This window comes from Pituophis catenifer, unplaced genomic scaffold (genome assembly GCF_029215685.1).
Source record: "Pituophis catenifer annectens isolate HBS135680 unplaced genomic scaffold, rPitCat1.0.hap2 SCAF_1, whole genome shotgun sequence".
Lineage (NCBI taxonomy): Eukaryota > Metazoa > Chordata > Lepidosauria > Squamata > Colubridae > Pituophis > Pituophis catenifer.
The window spans coordinates 124,715,278-124,733,441 of record NW_027256881.1 but is presented as its reverse complement, the minus strand read 5'-3'; the positions used below and the strand labels follow the sequence as shown (position 1 = coordinate 124,733,441).

At 39.8% G+C, this 18,164-nt stretch overlaps 1 protein-coding gene across 1 annotated transcript in view; it reads left to right on the top strand.

Annotated features, from left to right (window-relative positions):
• Nucleotides 1-15,760, top strand: part of TINAG (tubulointerstitial nephritis antigen) — a 42,488-nt gene extending 26,728 nt beyond the window's left edge. Inside the window, exons 9-11 of the mRNA XM_070954800.1 lie at nt 2,644-2,758; nt 13,131-13,176; nt 15,633-15,760. Coding sequence (XP_070810901.1) covers nt 2,644-2,758; nt 13,131-13,176; nt 15,633-15,749 — 278 coding nt within the window. The 3' untranslated portion in view covers nt 15,750-15,760. The remainder of the gene's footprint in view (nt 1-2,643; nt 2,759-13,130; nt 13,177-15,632) is intronic.
• The last annotated feature ends 2,404 nt before the right edge of the window (nt 15,761-18,164 follow it).

Below are 18,164 nucleotides of genomic sequence, written 5' to 3'. Positions count from 1 at the left end.
GTTGCCGTCTCCCTGTCCTCCCACAGACACCTGTGCAAATATTTTTCTCCCTCTCCCATATGTTAGCATATAAATTCTTCAAATGAAGGGAAATTCAGAAACAACAAACAGGCTTTTTCACATAGCCCACAGTTAAGCTCTGGAATTCCCTATCAGTGAAGGACAGATAATGGCAGCCAAGTTGGATGATTGTAAAATGGGTCTGCAAGAGTTTGTGAAGGATGAGGTAATTTATGATGTCTAATGCTAATGACAGTCTACATGGATTATAGGCAGCATGCCTTAAATACTGACTGGTAGGAAGAGAACTAGGAAAGGGAACTAGGTCAGGGGTGAAATCCAGCAGGTTCTGACAGATTCTGGAGAACCAGTAGCGAAAATTTTGAGTAGTTTGGAGAACCGGTAGCAGAAATTTTGAATAGTTTGGAGAACTGGCAAATACCATCTCTGGCTGGCCCCAGAGTGGGGTAGGAATGGAGATTTTGCAGTATCCTTCTCCTGCCACGCTCAAGCCATGCCCACCAAGCCACACCATGCCCACCAAGCCACGCCCAGAGAACCGGTAGTAAAAAAAATTGGATTTCACCACTGAACTAGGTATGTTTAGCCTAATGAAGAGAAGGCTCAGGGGAGACATGGTAGCCATTTTTCTAATACTTGAAGGACTATCACAGGGAAGAGGGCATCTGCTTATTCTCCAAAGCACCTGAGGGGAGGATAAGAAGCAATGGGTAGAAGCTTGTCAGAGAGAGATCCAACCTGAAAATAAGGAGGAATTTCCTGACAATAACAACGATCTGTGGAATAGCTTGCCTCCCAGGTTTGTGGGTCCTTCATCTCTGGAAATTTTCAAGAAAAGATTAGACAACCATTTGTCCAGGATGGTTTAAGGACTCCTGCCTTGGGCAAGGAATTGAACTAGAAGACCTCTGAGGTTCCTTCTGGCCTTCAGATTCTATGATATGATTCTATTACAAGCAACAGGGATAACAACTGTCCAGTCTAGGCACACAGGAGCTTTTTCAATGCATTCAGCTGATGACTGAATGACATATAATACAGGACTAGACAGACCAATGGCCAGGTCTAGCAGAATCTTCTCTTACATTCTAATGATTTCCAATAAGAATCTGAACATGAAAGAAATGAAGAGATTCTAACATGAGAGATTTGAGGGAATGGTAAGGAAGAACAGATTGTAGGTGTGAGAGGGATTGGATAAGACAGAGGCAGATGTTTCCAAAAGGAGTGCAGCAAAAGCCAAGATATAAAAATAAGGCAGAGTAAAGGGAGGAACACTCCATCTTGACTGGATAGGAATTAAGGAAGAAAATGAAGGAAAAGAAACAAATAATCTGTTTTCTCAAAACGATTGAATGATGCTTTATTGGCTGGCTCATTTCCTTATATGTATGCATCAGGCTGTTATGACCCAGGTCCAAGTAAATAGTAGGAAAATTAGTCAGTGAAAAAACAAACATACTTTATTCGAACAGCTGAGAATTACTTCTTCCCAGCATTGTTCAACTAAGTTAAAGCAAATTCCTCCCAACACAAATTCCTCAGTCCTATCGCAAACCTTGGTCCAATCAGGCAAATTGCCAAAGGCCTTTCTTGGCAAATGTTCAGAAGTCACAGATACAAAAATAAATACAAGACGTAGAAAAAGGAGAAGACGAAGCTACCAATGTTGTTTTCTGGCAAAGCCCAAACACCATTCCTGGTCTGTTTTAAGCCTTATGGGAGGGGCCAATCATCTCTTGACCCTACTCCCGAGTTGTCCTCTTTGCTTGAGCTGCTCTTGCCTTCTGGCAGCTCTTCTCATACGTACATTAGGAACAGGCTCCTCCTGTTCCTCTGCCTCACTCCTATCAGGCTCTGGAGGCTCTGGAGTCCGCACCTCACTCCCCGATGGCCCTGGCCCCATCTCTGCCTCTAACACAGAGCCCTCATCCGGGTCTTCCCCAGCCTCCAGGACTGGCCCATGTTCTTCCTCAGTCTCATCACTGTCCGACTCCGCTGCCAGCTCCACAGGCTGCTGGCGGACCACAACACAGCCTGCGGTGTACAACAAGGATTCACAGACAGCGGCATTACATCATCAAGTTTGATATCAGGTTTATGACACCTGTGTTGTGCCATTATCATGCAAAAGATGCAACTTATTCTACTCATGTCATGATGTCTGATGCAAATAGATCAACCACATCATTTGTGTCAATGCATCAGATGGATGTATCATCATTTCCTTTCTTTCCACAACAGATACTTATCACACACTCTTTTATCTACCAATCAGAATAGGAGTCTCACTGGTTTCTGTGTTTTAAGTGAAACCTCAGAACAGTCTGAACAAGGTAACCTAAGATGTGGATGAAATTAAGTGAAACAGTGGATTCATGTTCCTGCATAAAATATTTAAATTTGGAGAAAGCGGGCAGGAATACACCAGAGACCTTATAGATTTTCTGCTAACACCGAGGTCTCCTGTGAATTATTTATTTATCTTTAAAGCTTTTAGTTTTAGAAAGGATTGCAAAATAATTTCCATATATTAAAACAATGTCTCTGTAATGAACACTAGTTAAAATTAGGATTACAGCTATCTTTTTTTGCCCTTTTGCACTCACTGCTACCCTTCAGCCATCATGAAAGTATACGAGGATTTCTTCCTTTATAAGAGTGGGATTTATAGGCATACCAGTGAAGAACCACAGCATGAGCCCCAGGAGAGATCCCATTCTGTCAAATTAGTTGGGTAAGTGAATTCATGGCTGTTTCTCCTTGTCGTTTCCGTAATACAAGCAGTCCTCGACTTACAACTTTTCGTTTAGTTGCAGTGGCACTGACACCTGTGACTCATGACCATTTTTCAGATTTACGATTGTTGCAGCATCCCCATGGTCATGCGATCAAAATTGGCAACTGACAATTGCAGTGCCCTGGGTCATGGGAACCCTTTTTGTGACCGTCTGACAAGCAAAGTCAATGGGGAAGTCAGATTCACTTAACAAACATGTTACTAACTTAACAACTGCAGTGATTCACTTAACAACAGTGGCAAGAAATGTTCCTAAATGGGGTAAAACCCACTTAACAACTGTCTCACTTAGCAACAGAAATTTTGATCATAAGTCGAGGACTACCTGTAAATAACAGGCAGACAATGAATTTTGCATAGGAACATGGAACATTTCCTTCTCTTGATGCTTGAAGGTTAGGGTTAAGCAGACAGAAACTTTCTTAAGAGGCTAAAATTGACCACAACTATACTGACGATGGTTTATATAACAGGATACATGCTGTGCAACTGGATTTCAGCCAATGCAACACGTCTTTTCTCACTTTCCTTTCCATTGCAACCCAGCTGTCAAATTTCATCTACACAATGCCATCTCATAATAGGATGGGTAGATTTTTATATGTGAAGCTACAGTGTGCAGATTGTGAAAAGTAGCTCAGGAGATGCTTGGCACAAAGCAAACAGATGCTGCATGCTAAGTTTTACCGCTTAAGTAGGGACTAAGATGAGGAACACTTTATCAAGGACTGTGCTGCTTGCATGCTGAGATAGCTACTAGTTGATAATCTGTGCTCTATACTTCCTTCTAGTACCATTTCAATTAGACCAAATTGGCCATGGCTATTACTGGTTTTCATTCAACAAGCATAAGTGCTTGTATAGTTGATCCTTCTTCTCTTACCCGAAGGCAATTGTGTTGCCATATGTAATGGCTGATGCAATGTCTTTCATGCAAGACATTTTTGTCCATTTTACTTATCCCTATGAATCGATTGCTGATAATGCCCAATAATTTGTGAATTTATATTTTCCCCCAGTCTTGTGGCATTAACCGTATCCATCCAGCTTCTCCTTACTCAACAGTAATAAGGTGAAGACAGCAGTTTCACTGCTGTGGCCATCAGTGACTGAACACTTGAAGATTCTGTAACATGAATTTAGTCAGCAGAAGTGGTTACAGGTGTTGTCCCTGTAAGATTGTTACATCACTTTTTTAAAATGAAAACTTCCCCAGAATTCTTTCTGTAAATGAAGTCAATTCTATGAAAGAAAAAAAAAGAATAAAACACTCAGCAGGCTGCACATTGTTAAGGGAGAACTTGGTAAAGAAAATACTTCAGATTTTAAGGGCATATTTTTCTCTTCCACACAGCTTCGAAGGCAACTCCTCTCAAGTGACTTCTTTCTCAAGACATACATATTAAGGTCCCTTGTCTCCCTCTTGAAGTGGAGGTAGAGAATCTAGATTAGAGGACATCATCTAAGTACCAAATGAATCATGTTGATTCCACACAGAGACACAGACTTAAAACAAGGCTTTTAAAGCTAGGGACAAGGAGTTACGTTACTATGTGGCTGGTGATAAAACAGCCAATAGGTAAGAATAGAATAGAAGACTTTATGAACTGATTAAACTTACAACCTTATCAATAAAATTAAAAAATGGAATGCATAAGAATGTTCTTTATATTATCTCTCAGAATATTTATGAGGTTTGCCTGCAAACTAGTTAACACTGTCTGTGATAGTGCTTTAACCAGAAATGGCAAACACTTGAGAAATGTCCTATTTCAACTGGAATGCTGGACTTCTGGTGTTGTGACTGCATGAGAGGGAGGGGCTCAGTAGGAAGAGTCAGAAGCCTTGAGATGAACTTCATCCTGGAGATGACAAACCAAAATGTTCAAAGCCCCACTAGACTAAGGTAAAGGTTCCCCTCGCACATATGTGCTATTCGTTCCCCACTCTAGGGCGCAGTGCTCATCTCCCTTTCAAAGCCAAAGAGCCAGCGCTGTCTGAAGACATCTCCATGGTCATGTGGCCGGCATGACTAAATGCCAAAGGCGCATGGAACGCTGTTCCCACCAAAGGTGGTCCTTATTTTTTCTACTTGCATTTTTTCAAACTGCTAGGTTGGCAGAAGCTGGGACAAGTAACGGGAGCCCACCCTATTACGCGGCACTAGGGATTCGAACCGCTGAACTGCCAACCATTCGATCAACAAGCTCAGCGTCTTAGCCACTGAGCTACTGCGTCCCTCTAAACTAGTCTCACTAAACTATGATTTTCTTGGCAAGATTTTGGAAGTGGTTTGCCTTGTCTCACTCATACGGCTGAGAGAGAATGACCAACCCAAGGTCACCCAACTGGCTTTGTGTCCATGGTGGGACTAGAACTCCCAGTCTCCCAGTTTCTAGCCTGGTGTTTTAACTATTATACCAAACAGCCCAGCATAAGAAAAATGATTTAGTTTTATCTCTCACAGAGCTATTTATGCTGGAGTGCTTCTTATAGCACAGCATAAATAAAATAATTACATTTTGAAGTGAGGCAACACTACCATCCCTCAGAAGCAGAGCTAAATTATCTCTTAATCTGAATCTTTATACAGAGTAATATTTACAGCATAATTCAATGACACTAATTTTGGTAAGAGTTTATTTATTGATGGATTTAATTTGGGAATTTATAAGCCCACCAAACTCAAACAATGTGACTCTGAGCGATGCACAACAAAAATAAATATTAATAAAGTAAAAGTAAAAATTGCACAACATTAAAAATACAGTATATATTTTTAATATAGAAAATGGAGAACCAAACAATTAAAAAAACTACAGTAAAAGGGGTCTCCACTCAAATACCAGGTCTTTCCTAAAGCCAGCAGGGTGGACCTTTCTGTGTATCTGAGGAAGGTTGGGAGAAGATGTTTCTGGAGAACAGATAGGTTACTAGAAGAGGTAAGAAGGGCCACTTTGGTCTAGCGCAGTGTTTCTCAACCTTGGAAGCTTGAAGATGGATGGACTTCAACTCCCAGAATCCCCCAGCCAGCAGCGCTGGCTGGGGGAATCTGGGAGTTGAAGTCCACCCATCTTCAAGCTTCCAAGGTTGAGAAACACTGGTCTAGCGGTTAAGGCACCAAGTTAGAAACCAGGAATTCTAGTCCAGCCTTAGCCATGAAAGTCAGCTGAGTGTCTTTGGGACAGTCCCTCTTAATCAGCCCAACCCATCTCACAGGGTTGTTGTAGGGAAAATAGGAGGTTGTTAGTTACGTTTGCTGTCCTGAGTTATAAAGATGGGATATAAATAAATACATAGGTAAAAGATAAATAAGATGAGATTCCTTACATTATAATGTCTTCAAAAACTTGAATTACTTCTGTAAGATATTAAAAGTATTTTTCTAATGAAATGGTTTGGAATTCAAAAACTAAAAATATTTCTGTTCCCTGTAAAGTTATTGTTTAGCGTGTGGGTATGTGTGTGAGAGAGAGAGGTGGGGGAGAGGGGAGAAAGGAGAACCAAAGAAGAAAACTAGCTCAGAAACATTTTTGCAATGCTTTAAATACAATTTTTTTTTTCTTCCACTCATAGCTCTCTTCTGAGCACTCAAGAAAGGATATGGGTTAATTTGACATTTTCTCCAATCTAGCTTCAACATCGGACTTTGAGCACTTTATTTTAGGGTTTAATTCTGTGCTAAATGTGGAACATTCTAACTTGTATCAATTTAATCAGAAATATTTCTTTTATCCCCTTGGTTCACTTTATATGTTCTATTTTATTTTACGCTTGGAAGCGACTCCTTCAGGAGATGAGTTTGGCTTTTGAAAATGAAATCAAATTTTCATCCAGATTTCCTCCTTCCTGTTCTTGCCCTTGTGCAAGTGAGAGGGTGATCTGCTGTGCATCCTCTTTTCTGAGGGGTGAAATTACCATTGTTGCTCAAGTATTCTCAGGCCACAGCCCATTATGTGTGTTTTCCAACTGTGCAGTGAGGTGGCAGTGATGGATTACTTATCTTCTTGACCAGCAGAAAATTTATATACAGTAGATAGATAGATAGATAGATAGATAGATAGATAGATAGATAGATAGATAGATATAGATACGTGGTGGCTCATTGGTTAAGATGCTGAGCTTGTCGATCGAAAGTTCGGCAGTTCAGCAGTTCGAATCCCTAGTGCCGTGTAACGGGATGAGTTCCCGTTACTTGTCCCACTTCTGCCAACCTAGCAGTTTGAAAGCACATAAAAAATGCAAGTAGAAAAATAGGGACCACCTTTGGTGGGAAGGTAACAACGTTTTGTGCGCCTTTGGCATTTAGTCATGTCAGCCACATGACCACGGAGACATCTTCAGACAGCGCTGGCTCTTCGGCTTTGAAACAGAGATGAGCACCGCCCTCTAGAGTCAGGAACGACTAGCACATATTATAATAATAATAATAATAATAATAATAATAATAATAATAATAACAACAACAACAACAACAACAACAACAACAATAATAATAATAATAATAATAATAATAATAATAATTTTATTTATATACCGCCCTTCTCCCAAAGGACTCGGGGCGGTGTACAGCGAAGATTAAAAACATAAATATACAACATCAATTAAAAATTAATTAAAATCATTAAATAGTTTTGGCCAAATTTTAAAACCCAATATTAAAACCCAGTTTAAAATCATTCAGACAGCCCCGCCTGTCGGAACAGTAGGGTCTTGAGGGCACAGCGAAAGACCCGGAGGTCAGAGATGTTACGAATATCTGGGAGCAATTCATTCCAAAGGGCAGGAGCTCTGACAGAGAAGGCTCTTCTCCTGGGTATCGCCAGCTGACATAACTTGGCCGATGGTACCCTGAGGAGTCCCTCTCTGTGGGAGCGGACTGGTCGGTGGAAGGCTATTGGTGGCAGAAGGCAGTCCTGTAAATATCCTGGTCCTATGCCATGGAGCGCTTTAAAGGTGGTGACCAACACCTTGAATTGCACCCAGAAGACCACTGGGAGCCAGTGCAGCTTGCGCAGGAGAGGTGTTACATGGGCGTAACGAGGTGCGCCCATAACCACCCACGCGGCCACGTTCTGGACCAGTTGGAGCCTCCGAGTGCTCTTCAAGGGGAACCCCATGTAGAGAGCATTACAATAGTCCAGACGGGAGGTGACGAGGGCGTGAGTGACCGTGCGCAAGGCGTCCCGGTCCAGAAAGGGATGCAACTGGTGGATCAGGTGAACCTGATAAAAAGCCCCCCTGGCTACGGCCGTCATATGCTCTTCTAAAGACAGCCGTGAGTCCAGGAGGACACCCAGATTGCGAACCCTCTCTGTGGGGGGCAAAGATTCACCTCCAATAGTCAGCAATGGCACCAGCTGACTATACCGGGATGCCAGAAGCCACAGCCACTGAGTCTTGGAAGGGTTGAGCCTGAGCCTATTTCTCCCCATCCAAACCCACACGGCCTCCAGGCAGCGGGACATCACATCAAGGGCATCATTGGGGTGGTTTGGGGTGAAGATGTACAGCTGGGTGTCATCAACTTACTGATGGACTCTCACCCCAAAACCACGGATGATCTCACCCAGCGGCTTCACATAAATGTTGAACAGAAGGGGCGAGAGGACTGACCCTTGCGGCACCCCCCAAGCGAGGCTCAAGATATGTGCAAGGGGAACCTTTACCTTTATAGATATAGATATAGATATAGATATAGATATAGATATAGATATAGATATAGATATAGATATAGATATAGATAGATAAGCGTAATTTAGAAAACACTGTGGTGATATGAAATCCTGAGTTACCTAAGTCCATCTATAAATTAGAACCCATCGTCTTTTATCTTTCTTGATGGAGAAAGAATGAGTTGGGTGACTAGCTGTACAGAATAGGCTGGAGTCAGAAGCAATACAGGTAGTGCTTGACTTACAACCACAACTGAGCCCAAAATGTGTATTGCTAAGCAAGACAATTATTAAGTGAATTTTGCTCCATTTTACATCCTTTCTTGCCACAGTTGTTAAGTGAACCGCTGCAGTTGCTAAGTTAGTAACAACCTCAATGTCCCTCAGTCGGTATGTTTTTATGGTATGTTAACAATCCATTAACTACTCACATTACCTGCCCAAAATATATTGCTTTCTGCTTGCTGATCATCTCCTCGAAGGAGCAGCCAGCTTTCAATGGGTTCAGGACTTTCTGATTTGTTCTTCTTGCAGCCCACGATACTCTGATTTACTATTCTGGTTTTTTTGAATAAAATTTTATCAAGCACTTTAATTATAATTGTAAAAACTGATTCAAACTAAACTTAGAAAGAAATGGGAAAAAAAGAATAAAAGGTGAAGGAAAAAAGAAAAGAAAGAATATAATAAAGAAAACAAAAAAAATATATGAAGTGGCTTTAACCTTCATCACACCAAGTATAAACTAATTTAATAACTCATCACCTCTTATAAGTTTAAACAGAGATCTCTTCATTCCATATCCTATCCTTTATCTATAAGCAAGAGCAAAAAATGATCCCCCACCCCACCCCCAATCCTGGTGCCAGCAAAAAGTCCATAAAGGGTTGCCAGTACTTTGTAAAATCAAATAAGCCAATTTTATATTCCTTCCTTTTGAAGTCTTAATTTTCAATTCAATCAAATATTGTCATAGGACTTGATCTTTCTCAAATTCTTCTTTATCCCATTGCATAGATTTCTTCAAGGCTTTAACAAGCCTCTTTTGCAGAACCAATAAAAAACACTTTCCAGGTCATTCTCTTGGTTTAGCATTTGCATTTCCCTTTTAATTTCTAAAACTTATCCAGGGAGGTTCCAAGGGACTGCTCTACTCAGCAGTTCCTTGGTCTTTGCAGCAATTCTTGACGCCACTTCTGCATAGCCATCTTCAGTTTGTTATACATTCTCTGGCTGTTCTCTGATTAATCAGGCTACTTTAATATTTGTATTTTTGCTACAGGGTACCCTTGACTTAAAGTAATTCATTTAGTGACCGTTCAAAGTTACAGGGGCAATGAAAAACATGACTTATAATCATTTTTCACACTTACAACCATTGCAGCATCCCCATGGTCACAAGGCCAAAATTCGATGCTTGGCAATTAACTCGTATTTATGACGATTGCAGTGTCCTGTGGTCATGCGATCACCTTTTGTAATCTTCTGACAAGCAAAGTTAATGGGGAAACCAGCTTCGCGTAACAACTATGCTACTAATTTAACAACTTCAGTGATTCACTTAACAACTGTGGCATGAAACATCGTAAAATGAGATAAAATTTACTTAACAATTGTTTCACTTAGCAACAGAAATTTTGGGCTCAATCATGGTCATAATCTGAGGACTACCTGTATTGCTGTCTCTAAAAACTCTTATTGCAGAAACTTGCTACTCTGAAATTTAAGGACAAATTCATAGACATTAGTGACAAGTTTCACATCAACTTCAGTTGGGGATGCCAAAATAATACTCTGAATTTCTTGAAGTTGATATTATAATTTATATGATATAGTGAAACATTAAGGTGTTTACTTTTTAATACTTCATTCTGTATTATTTTATTCTTATTCTTAGGACTTGAGATTCTTTTAATGAATACAGAAAAAATGGAAGAAATACCGTAATTGTTCTTTTTAATGATTTTCAGAAGAAAGGGAACTCTATGGATTATTAAAATATCGCTTATATTTTATACACATCTTTAAAAGACGCTTATTCAGTCTTTCATTGTGGTGCTTTTTAAAATGCAAGAATGTTTCATCCCTCATGTAAGGAGGGAATATTAATCTTCTCTGCCTTCTATAGCGGTTGCAATGCTAATCGATATTACCCATGTGGCAAAGTCTTTTGTAACCTGGAGCAGGGCAGAAATTTCACCTCATATCCTGTTTAATACACAGATAAGACAAACAAGTAATTAAAAGACATGAGTACAAACACATACAATATTATAAAATTGGAGATAGCTCATTATACATGTTTTGTCTTCTCTGTTCTGCCTGAGAAGAAGCAAAAATGGTCCTTCCTTGATTTAATTAATCTGAGTTACACAAAGAATTATCTAAGTTATTCTGTTATCTGAGGTGGGAACTTCCAGAGATACTTCTCTTCTTGTACAAAAACTACAATGATGATAATATTAAATAACTCACAAAAGACTGCCTTTTCTGCTGTTTAAGACAGCCATTGCCTTATTATCAGACACAACAAGCAACCACAACCACTCGTGAATAGTTAGTTCTCAAGCAGAACCTTTATTGTTAGTCACCTATGTTACAAGAATCTCATTAAGACTGAATATATTCCCTTGGGAATGGTTAGATTTGGCTTTAAGTATTCTGGGGGGGGGGTTCCATTTGATGCTGCTTTCTGCAGTGCAAGGACTCTACACTCGGCCTCCAATCTAGCTGAAGATTCCACCACGCTTATTCTTCCTTATAAATTGGAGAGTTTTTGGGTAAGAGCAACAACACACCTTCTTTTGAAATAGCCTGTTCTTTCCCCCACTTGGAAAGTTGTTCTAGCAGTTTGGAGATGCAGCCATTCTAGTGCACCATGAGGGAAGACTACTGGAGGCCATAAATTCCCATCCCATCCAGGGGTGAAATCTATTTACCTTCCCTACTGGTTCGGAAGTGCATGTGTGTGTGCAGACCCTCTGCGCATGCGCAAACCCTTCTGCGCATGCGCAGAGGATAAAAAACAGCTTACTTCCTGGTTAAAACCAGAAAGTAGCAATGATTGGGCAGGTGGGCAGAGCCTCATGCTGTCATCACTACTGGTTCTCTGAACTACCCGCCGCCATCACTACTGGTTCGGCCAAACCAATGTGAACCGGTAGCATTTCACCCCTGATCCCATCCTTTTGTGAAATTGTCTGTCTGTCTCTATATATCTTGTCTTGTGTGAATGTTGAGAATTGAGTTAATGGTGCGGAAGAGGGAGCTGCCAAGAGCAGGGCTTGTAGGACACTCTTTAAACAGGAAGCTCAAGTTTTCTTTGTTCTGTTGGATATCGCACACCTCTATTCCTATTTTCAATTTCACTTTCCACTTTTCAATTAGAAATTGAATTGAAATTGAAATACTGTTGTAGGATTTGATCCTACATCTTGCATTTTCCTACGTGAGACACGACTGTAGAAGTGGAAATATATTTTTATTCAGTCAAGCTCTTGGTATGCTGAGTTTAATACTGTTACTGCTGATAAGGGTAATTACTAATTTTGTCTCAGAATAACTGATTTGGAAGGGACCTTGAAGGTCTTCTGGTCCAACCTCCTGCTTGAGCAGGAGTCCCTAGACCATTCCAGACAAGTGGCTTTCTTAAAAGCTTCCAGTGATAGAGCACCCACAACTTCTGAAGGCAAGCCATTCCACTGATTAATTGTTCTAACTCTAAATTTCTCCTTGGTTCTGGGTTGCTTCTCTCCTTGATTAGTTTCCATCCATTGTTTCTCGTCTTGCCTTCTATGACAAAACAAGAAGGCTTGTCATCTTTGAAAAATAAGTCGACCCCCTCTTCTTTGTGTCAGCTCCTTAGATATTGGAACACTGCTATCATATCACCCCGGTCCTTCCTTGCACTAGACTAGACAAACCCAGTAGGACATCCTGTTGGCATGTCCTGTGTTCTGCCTCTGAAATTAGTTCTTGGAGCACATGTCTTGTGTTAAAAATTAGCATTCTTATCACCTGGTCTGTGTCTCTTTTTTAATAATAAGATAAAATATTAGTCATTAGGTTTTGTAATAGATTAGCTTCAAGAGAAAGCAATGTACTCCGTGATTTATTTTGTTGTTGTGCTTTATTGTTGGTAATTCAAGATGGGTAGAGGCAGTTGTGGGGTTGACTGAGAATACAAATAAGGCCAAGGTTATGCATTCTGATTTCTGTATAGATAGAGCAATATGAAATAAGCCATTGGAAAGCACGGCTGCACTTACACAGAGCGGAAATCCTTCAGCCTAATAGATCAAATGAAATTACTTGTGCTGCCCACATAGCTTGGCTATAACACAAAGTCACCTATTTCTCAAAGAAGTGCAATTCAAAGTGTTATTTGCCTATAAACCAAACACCTGGAAACAAATGCTTTATAACAGATGCTGTTCTAAATGTAAAAGATTCTAAAATATAAAGCAAGTAACGGAAAAAAGAGCGTTGTTGGGTGCTCACAGAATGATGGCAACATATTTATTCTTGGGAACATAATAAAAAAAAAGGATTTGAATTGTAAGATTAAAGATGCCCCCAAGATGTAAAATAAAAAAAAAGAAGAAGTATATTACTAATGCTTTCTCTTTGAATAGGTGGGGTATGCTAGAAGATGTTGAAGGACAATGGCAAAAATATTGGGTAAGTGCTTAGGAACAAAACTCTAATCCAAATAAAGTTATTTGTGCTTGTTTGCTTTTGAAATCAGTAGAAAAAGTAGTTGTAATTAACAAGCACACTCAGTTTTCAGCAAAATATATACCCACTCCATAATCAAGGAGTGGACCAGAGGTGGTATTCAGCTGGTTCGCACTGATTCGCGCGAACCGTTGGCGGAAATTTGACCAAGGTCGCTGAACCAGTAGTGATGGCCAGTTGGCCACGCCCCTGAACCAGTCCTACCTTTTCCTATGGGTGTGGCTAGGTGGGGAGGTGTCATGTGACTGAGTGGGCATTGGCGTGAATGACATCAAGTTGGCCACACCCACTCAGTCACGACCCCCCACCTAGCCACACTCACCAAACTGGTAGCGAAAATATTTGAAACCCACCACTAGAGTGGACCAACCTAGAAATAAGGAGAAATTTCCTGACAGTGAGAACAATGGAACAACTTGCCTCCAGAAGTTGTGAATGCTCTAACACTGGAAGTTTTTAAGAAGAGATTGGATAACCATTTGTCTGAAATGGTATAAAGTTTTCTGCCTGAGGAGGGGTTGGACTAGAAGACCTCCAAGGTCCCATCCAACTCTGTCATTCTATAGATAAACAAAACTACTTTGTAGTGAAGACAGAGTCATGTAAATTGATTTAACCTCAATGGACTGTTTGTATTTTATTTATTTGCAGTATGTTTGTAATTTGAACCTTAATTTGTATTGCCTTAATTGCTCATCACTATCAAAACAGGGGATATTGTGTTGAGTTTGCAGTAATACCAAATTTGGGGACAAAAATGCCATGTTTTTTTTCTCACTAGATAATAGTAATCATTGTTCAACTACAGTTCAACTAAGTAAGTGAAAGGTCCACAGAATGTATTCTATATCCCATCCCACTATATAGTTCAAAGTACCTATCACACACAGCTCCATATTTTTAATTATCTAAATCAGCTATGTAATACAGATGGAGAAAAGCTATTTAAGCTTCCCCTTAAATCATTTTGTGGACAAGCTATTCCTTGCACACTACCCCAGCAGGAAAGTTTGAGGGTCAAAAAAGCAGCAAGAAGTTTGATTTTGAACTTTCAAAGCAAGCAAACAAGCAAACAAATAAATACAGAAGTAAGAGCTAAGTGCTCACTTTTTGTGTGTGTCCCAATTCATGGTCTTTCTTGATGGATTTTAACCAAAAGGGGCACCTTACTGACATTCTTAAAACAGGTTTTCCCCTCAGAGCATCCATTTGGTTAATCCCTTTTTAGTTCAGTTCCGGCAACAAGTCACTTGTGATGGAACTGGACTACAGGGGGTAGAATCCTTATTAGTCTAAATGACATTTTTCCCCTGCTCTAATTTTCCCAAGTGAGCCTCTCTACCACATTCTTAATAGCTCTGTTTGGATAAAAGCTAAGTATCAAGGTCAATAACCACCAGACTTTTTCAACAGTTGTTGCTCAAGCTCTTTATTCTAAGGAGTCAAAGCAGATAGCATATTCTGAAAAACAGTCCATGTGTCAACCCTAATCCCTGTTATTGCCTTGCTTGGTTGCTGATAAGGTTTTTGAACATTTTTTAAAAGTTATTTATTATTCTTATGCTTTAACACAAAGATGAGGGGACAAGCACAAAAGAAAAAATGGTCAGGTGACTCTTAAGCTTTAAAAAAAGATGCCATGAACCGATCACAGTTTTGTCCAACAGCAGCTAACCTCTTTAGGGAGATTTGCTTTAGGGATATAATTTTAGAAGTCTCCGATTAGACTTTGTCATTTAATCAACTCCAAGGTTCTTGGAAACATTGATGTCTCTGCTGTCATGCTGGCTGGAGAATTCTGGGAGTTGACGTCTACAGGTCTTAAAATTGCCAAGTTTGGAGACCCCTGCTTAAAGTTTTTTCAAACTTGGCATCTTTAAGATGTGTGGTCTTCAACTCCCAGAATTCCCCAGACAGCAAACAGTTGCCTAGTTTGAAAAACATTGCTATAGAGCTATCTTGCAGCATTTCCTTTTGCACCGTCTTATCTCTAAAAGAATAGGGTATCATGGGACATGTAGTGGCCAAATCAGCACCTTGTCTAATCTCATGAGGTCTGGAGAGTGTCACAAGAAGAAGTCTATTTTTATTAGGCTCTCAGTTGAGAAGGGAAAGTTTAAACTGTCTCTACCTCCCGTTTATTGCAATACAGATGAAAATAATCTACTTGGCATTATAAAAAAAGGCCCATCAATTGCTAATTATTCAACAGCCTGAGAAATAGTTATGAGAGGTTTTCAAGTAACTCTTTAAAAGAAATATTTGGAAGTGACAATCTAACAACTGGATGACGACAGGACAGTGAATACCACAGCTCCTCTTTTGCTTTCTTTTTCTCCTCGTTTATCATAATTTGATTGTGTCTGCTGTAATAAAATATCTTCTCTTCTTCACCCCAGATTGCTGCAAATTCCTGGGGAATTTCCTGGGGAGAAAGCGGTTATTTCAGGATTTTACGAGGACAAAATGAATGCGATATTGAAAAACTGATCATAGCTACCAAATGTCACCTTTAAGAGATTTTCATTATAGCCGCTATTTTGTTCTACATATTTTTTGCACAAATGGAATATATAACCTCTAACCTCAATATGGGCATACTTACATTTGTTATTTTCTCTTCACTAAATATGCTGCATTTCTATGTCAGATGTAAGACTGTCGGTGAACATTTAAATGTCAGCCCAGCATGATGAAAGACTATTACCCATCTTAACTTCACTTCTACTGGTATTTAGATGATCATATTCATTATTGGAGCAGTCCAAATGCAGTAAACACGGAATGAGAACAATTGGGTCGGTGTCCTTTTCTTCTGAATTGTGATCAAGATTAGTCTTGTGAGATTGTGTATTTTTAACCACCAGAGTCCCTGAGAAAAATGCATATTAAAAAAAAACCAGAACTGGCTTGCTTCAAAAAGAGCAGATGAATATCATTATTTAATTATATTTATAATAACATGCCTTTGTATCCTTTCTTTGCTTGAACATATTTTTTGCATGACTATGTCTTTCACAGGAGTTAAGGGAGATCTATTGATAGCTAAGAATAATCATGGCTGACTGTTTCATTCCTGCCTCTGAGAACAAATTTGCTGGAGTATAGCAGTGCAGGAATACTTTCATGTCTGTCTTCTCCCATCACTCTGTCAGAAGTATTTTTATTAACTGTATAAAGCAGGGGTGGACAACTATGCTCTCTTTATGATCTATGGACTTCAACTCCCGGAATTCCAGAATTCCTGTATCAGGATTTCTGAGAGTTGAAGTCCACAGATCGTAAAGGGCCTATACAAGTAAGCCTTCAACTTACGACCTCAATTAAGCCCAGAATCTATGTTGCTAAGTGAGAAATTTATTAAGTGAGTTTTATCCCATTTTACTACTTTTCTTGTCAACTTTGTTAAGTGAATTGCTGCCGCTGTTAAATGAGTAACATTCTTTTTAAGTGAATCTGACTTCCCCATTGACTTTGTTTGTCAGAAGGTCGCAAAAGGGCATCACATCAGTAGTGGGCTTCAATTTAGTTTGCTACTGGTTCGCTTGTGTGCACGCATGATGCTTCTGTGCATCTGCAGAAGCTTATGCTCAGAAGCATCCAGGCGGGTGGTGGAGCCTCCCGCCGCTGCCGCTACTGGTTCGCCCTATCTGGGGCGAACTGGTAACAACCCACCACTGGGTCACATGGATACTGCAACAGTTATAAATAAGAAACAGTTGTCAAGCATTGGAATATAAATCACGACCATAGGAATGCTGCAACGGTCATAAGTGTGAAAACGGTCACTTTTTTCAGTGCCGTTGTAACTTTGAACAGTGAACTTTGAACACTAAATGATATTTACTCACCCCAGCAGTGGTGAAATGTAAACTTTGTTACTACCGGTTCTGTGGGTGTGGCTTGGGGGGATGGTAATGTGACTGGGTGGGTGTGGCCAACTTTTTTTTTTTAACTTTTAAAAGCATTTTTTCTACAACCTCTTTGGCTGAAGAGGTTGTAAAAAATTGCTTTTAAAACCCTCTGATGATCCCAGCTGAGTTCCTGATCGTCAGAGGCTTTTTTTTCTTTCAAAAGCATTTTTTCTACAAGTCTCTGCCAATCAGGCAACTCAGTTTGGATCGTCAGAGGCAATTAAAAGAAAAAAACCCTTTTTTTTCTTTTAAAAGCCTTTGACGATCCCAGCTGAGCCGCGCGATCATCAGAGGCCTTTTTTTTTATTAAAAACATTTTTTCCGCCGAAGAGGTTTTAGCAAAAATGCTTTTAAAAGTTAAAAAAAAAAAAGCCTCCGATGATCACGCGGCTCAGCTGGGCATGGGGGGGAAGAGGTATTTTTGCTACCGGTTCTCCGAACCAGCCACTGCCATCGCTACCGGATCGGGTGATCCAGTCCAAACCGGGAGCATTTCACCCCTGCACCCCAGGTATAAAGCAAAGAAAAAGAAAACTATAAAGTAATAAAAAAGAAAGCTAAAGAAAAGAACAGAAACATACAGGGGATATATTCACGGACACATATACATGCATTAAAATATTACAATAAATGTTTCAATAAATGGAAGTTATAATTTATTACAGCCATCCACAGCTAGTCTATACTGATAACTTAGTGGTTCATAAATTGCTGGTGACATCAATTTGACAGACTATTGGATAGCTGGGGCCATATGTTTCCCTTTCCAATACTGAAAGAAGAATGTTGGAAAACCACTTTCTCTGTCCAGATGTCAGTGTCCATGTGGTAGGAATAAACTTCAGAAGTATATGAACATCTGAAAATACTGAATCTCAAAATTGAGGTAATTCATGTAATCCCTTATTTCCCAAATGGGAACTATTTATTGGACATTTCATTAAGTGAAACAATTTTATTGTATCTTCAACAATATGATTTTAGGTCCTACTAGCGGCAGAGAGTCATGAGGGGGTC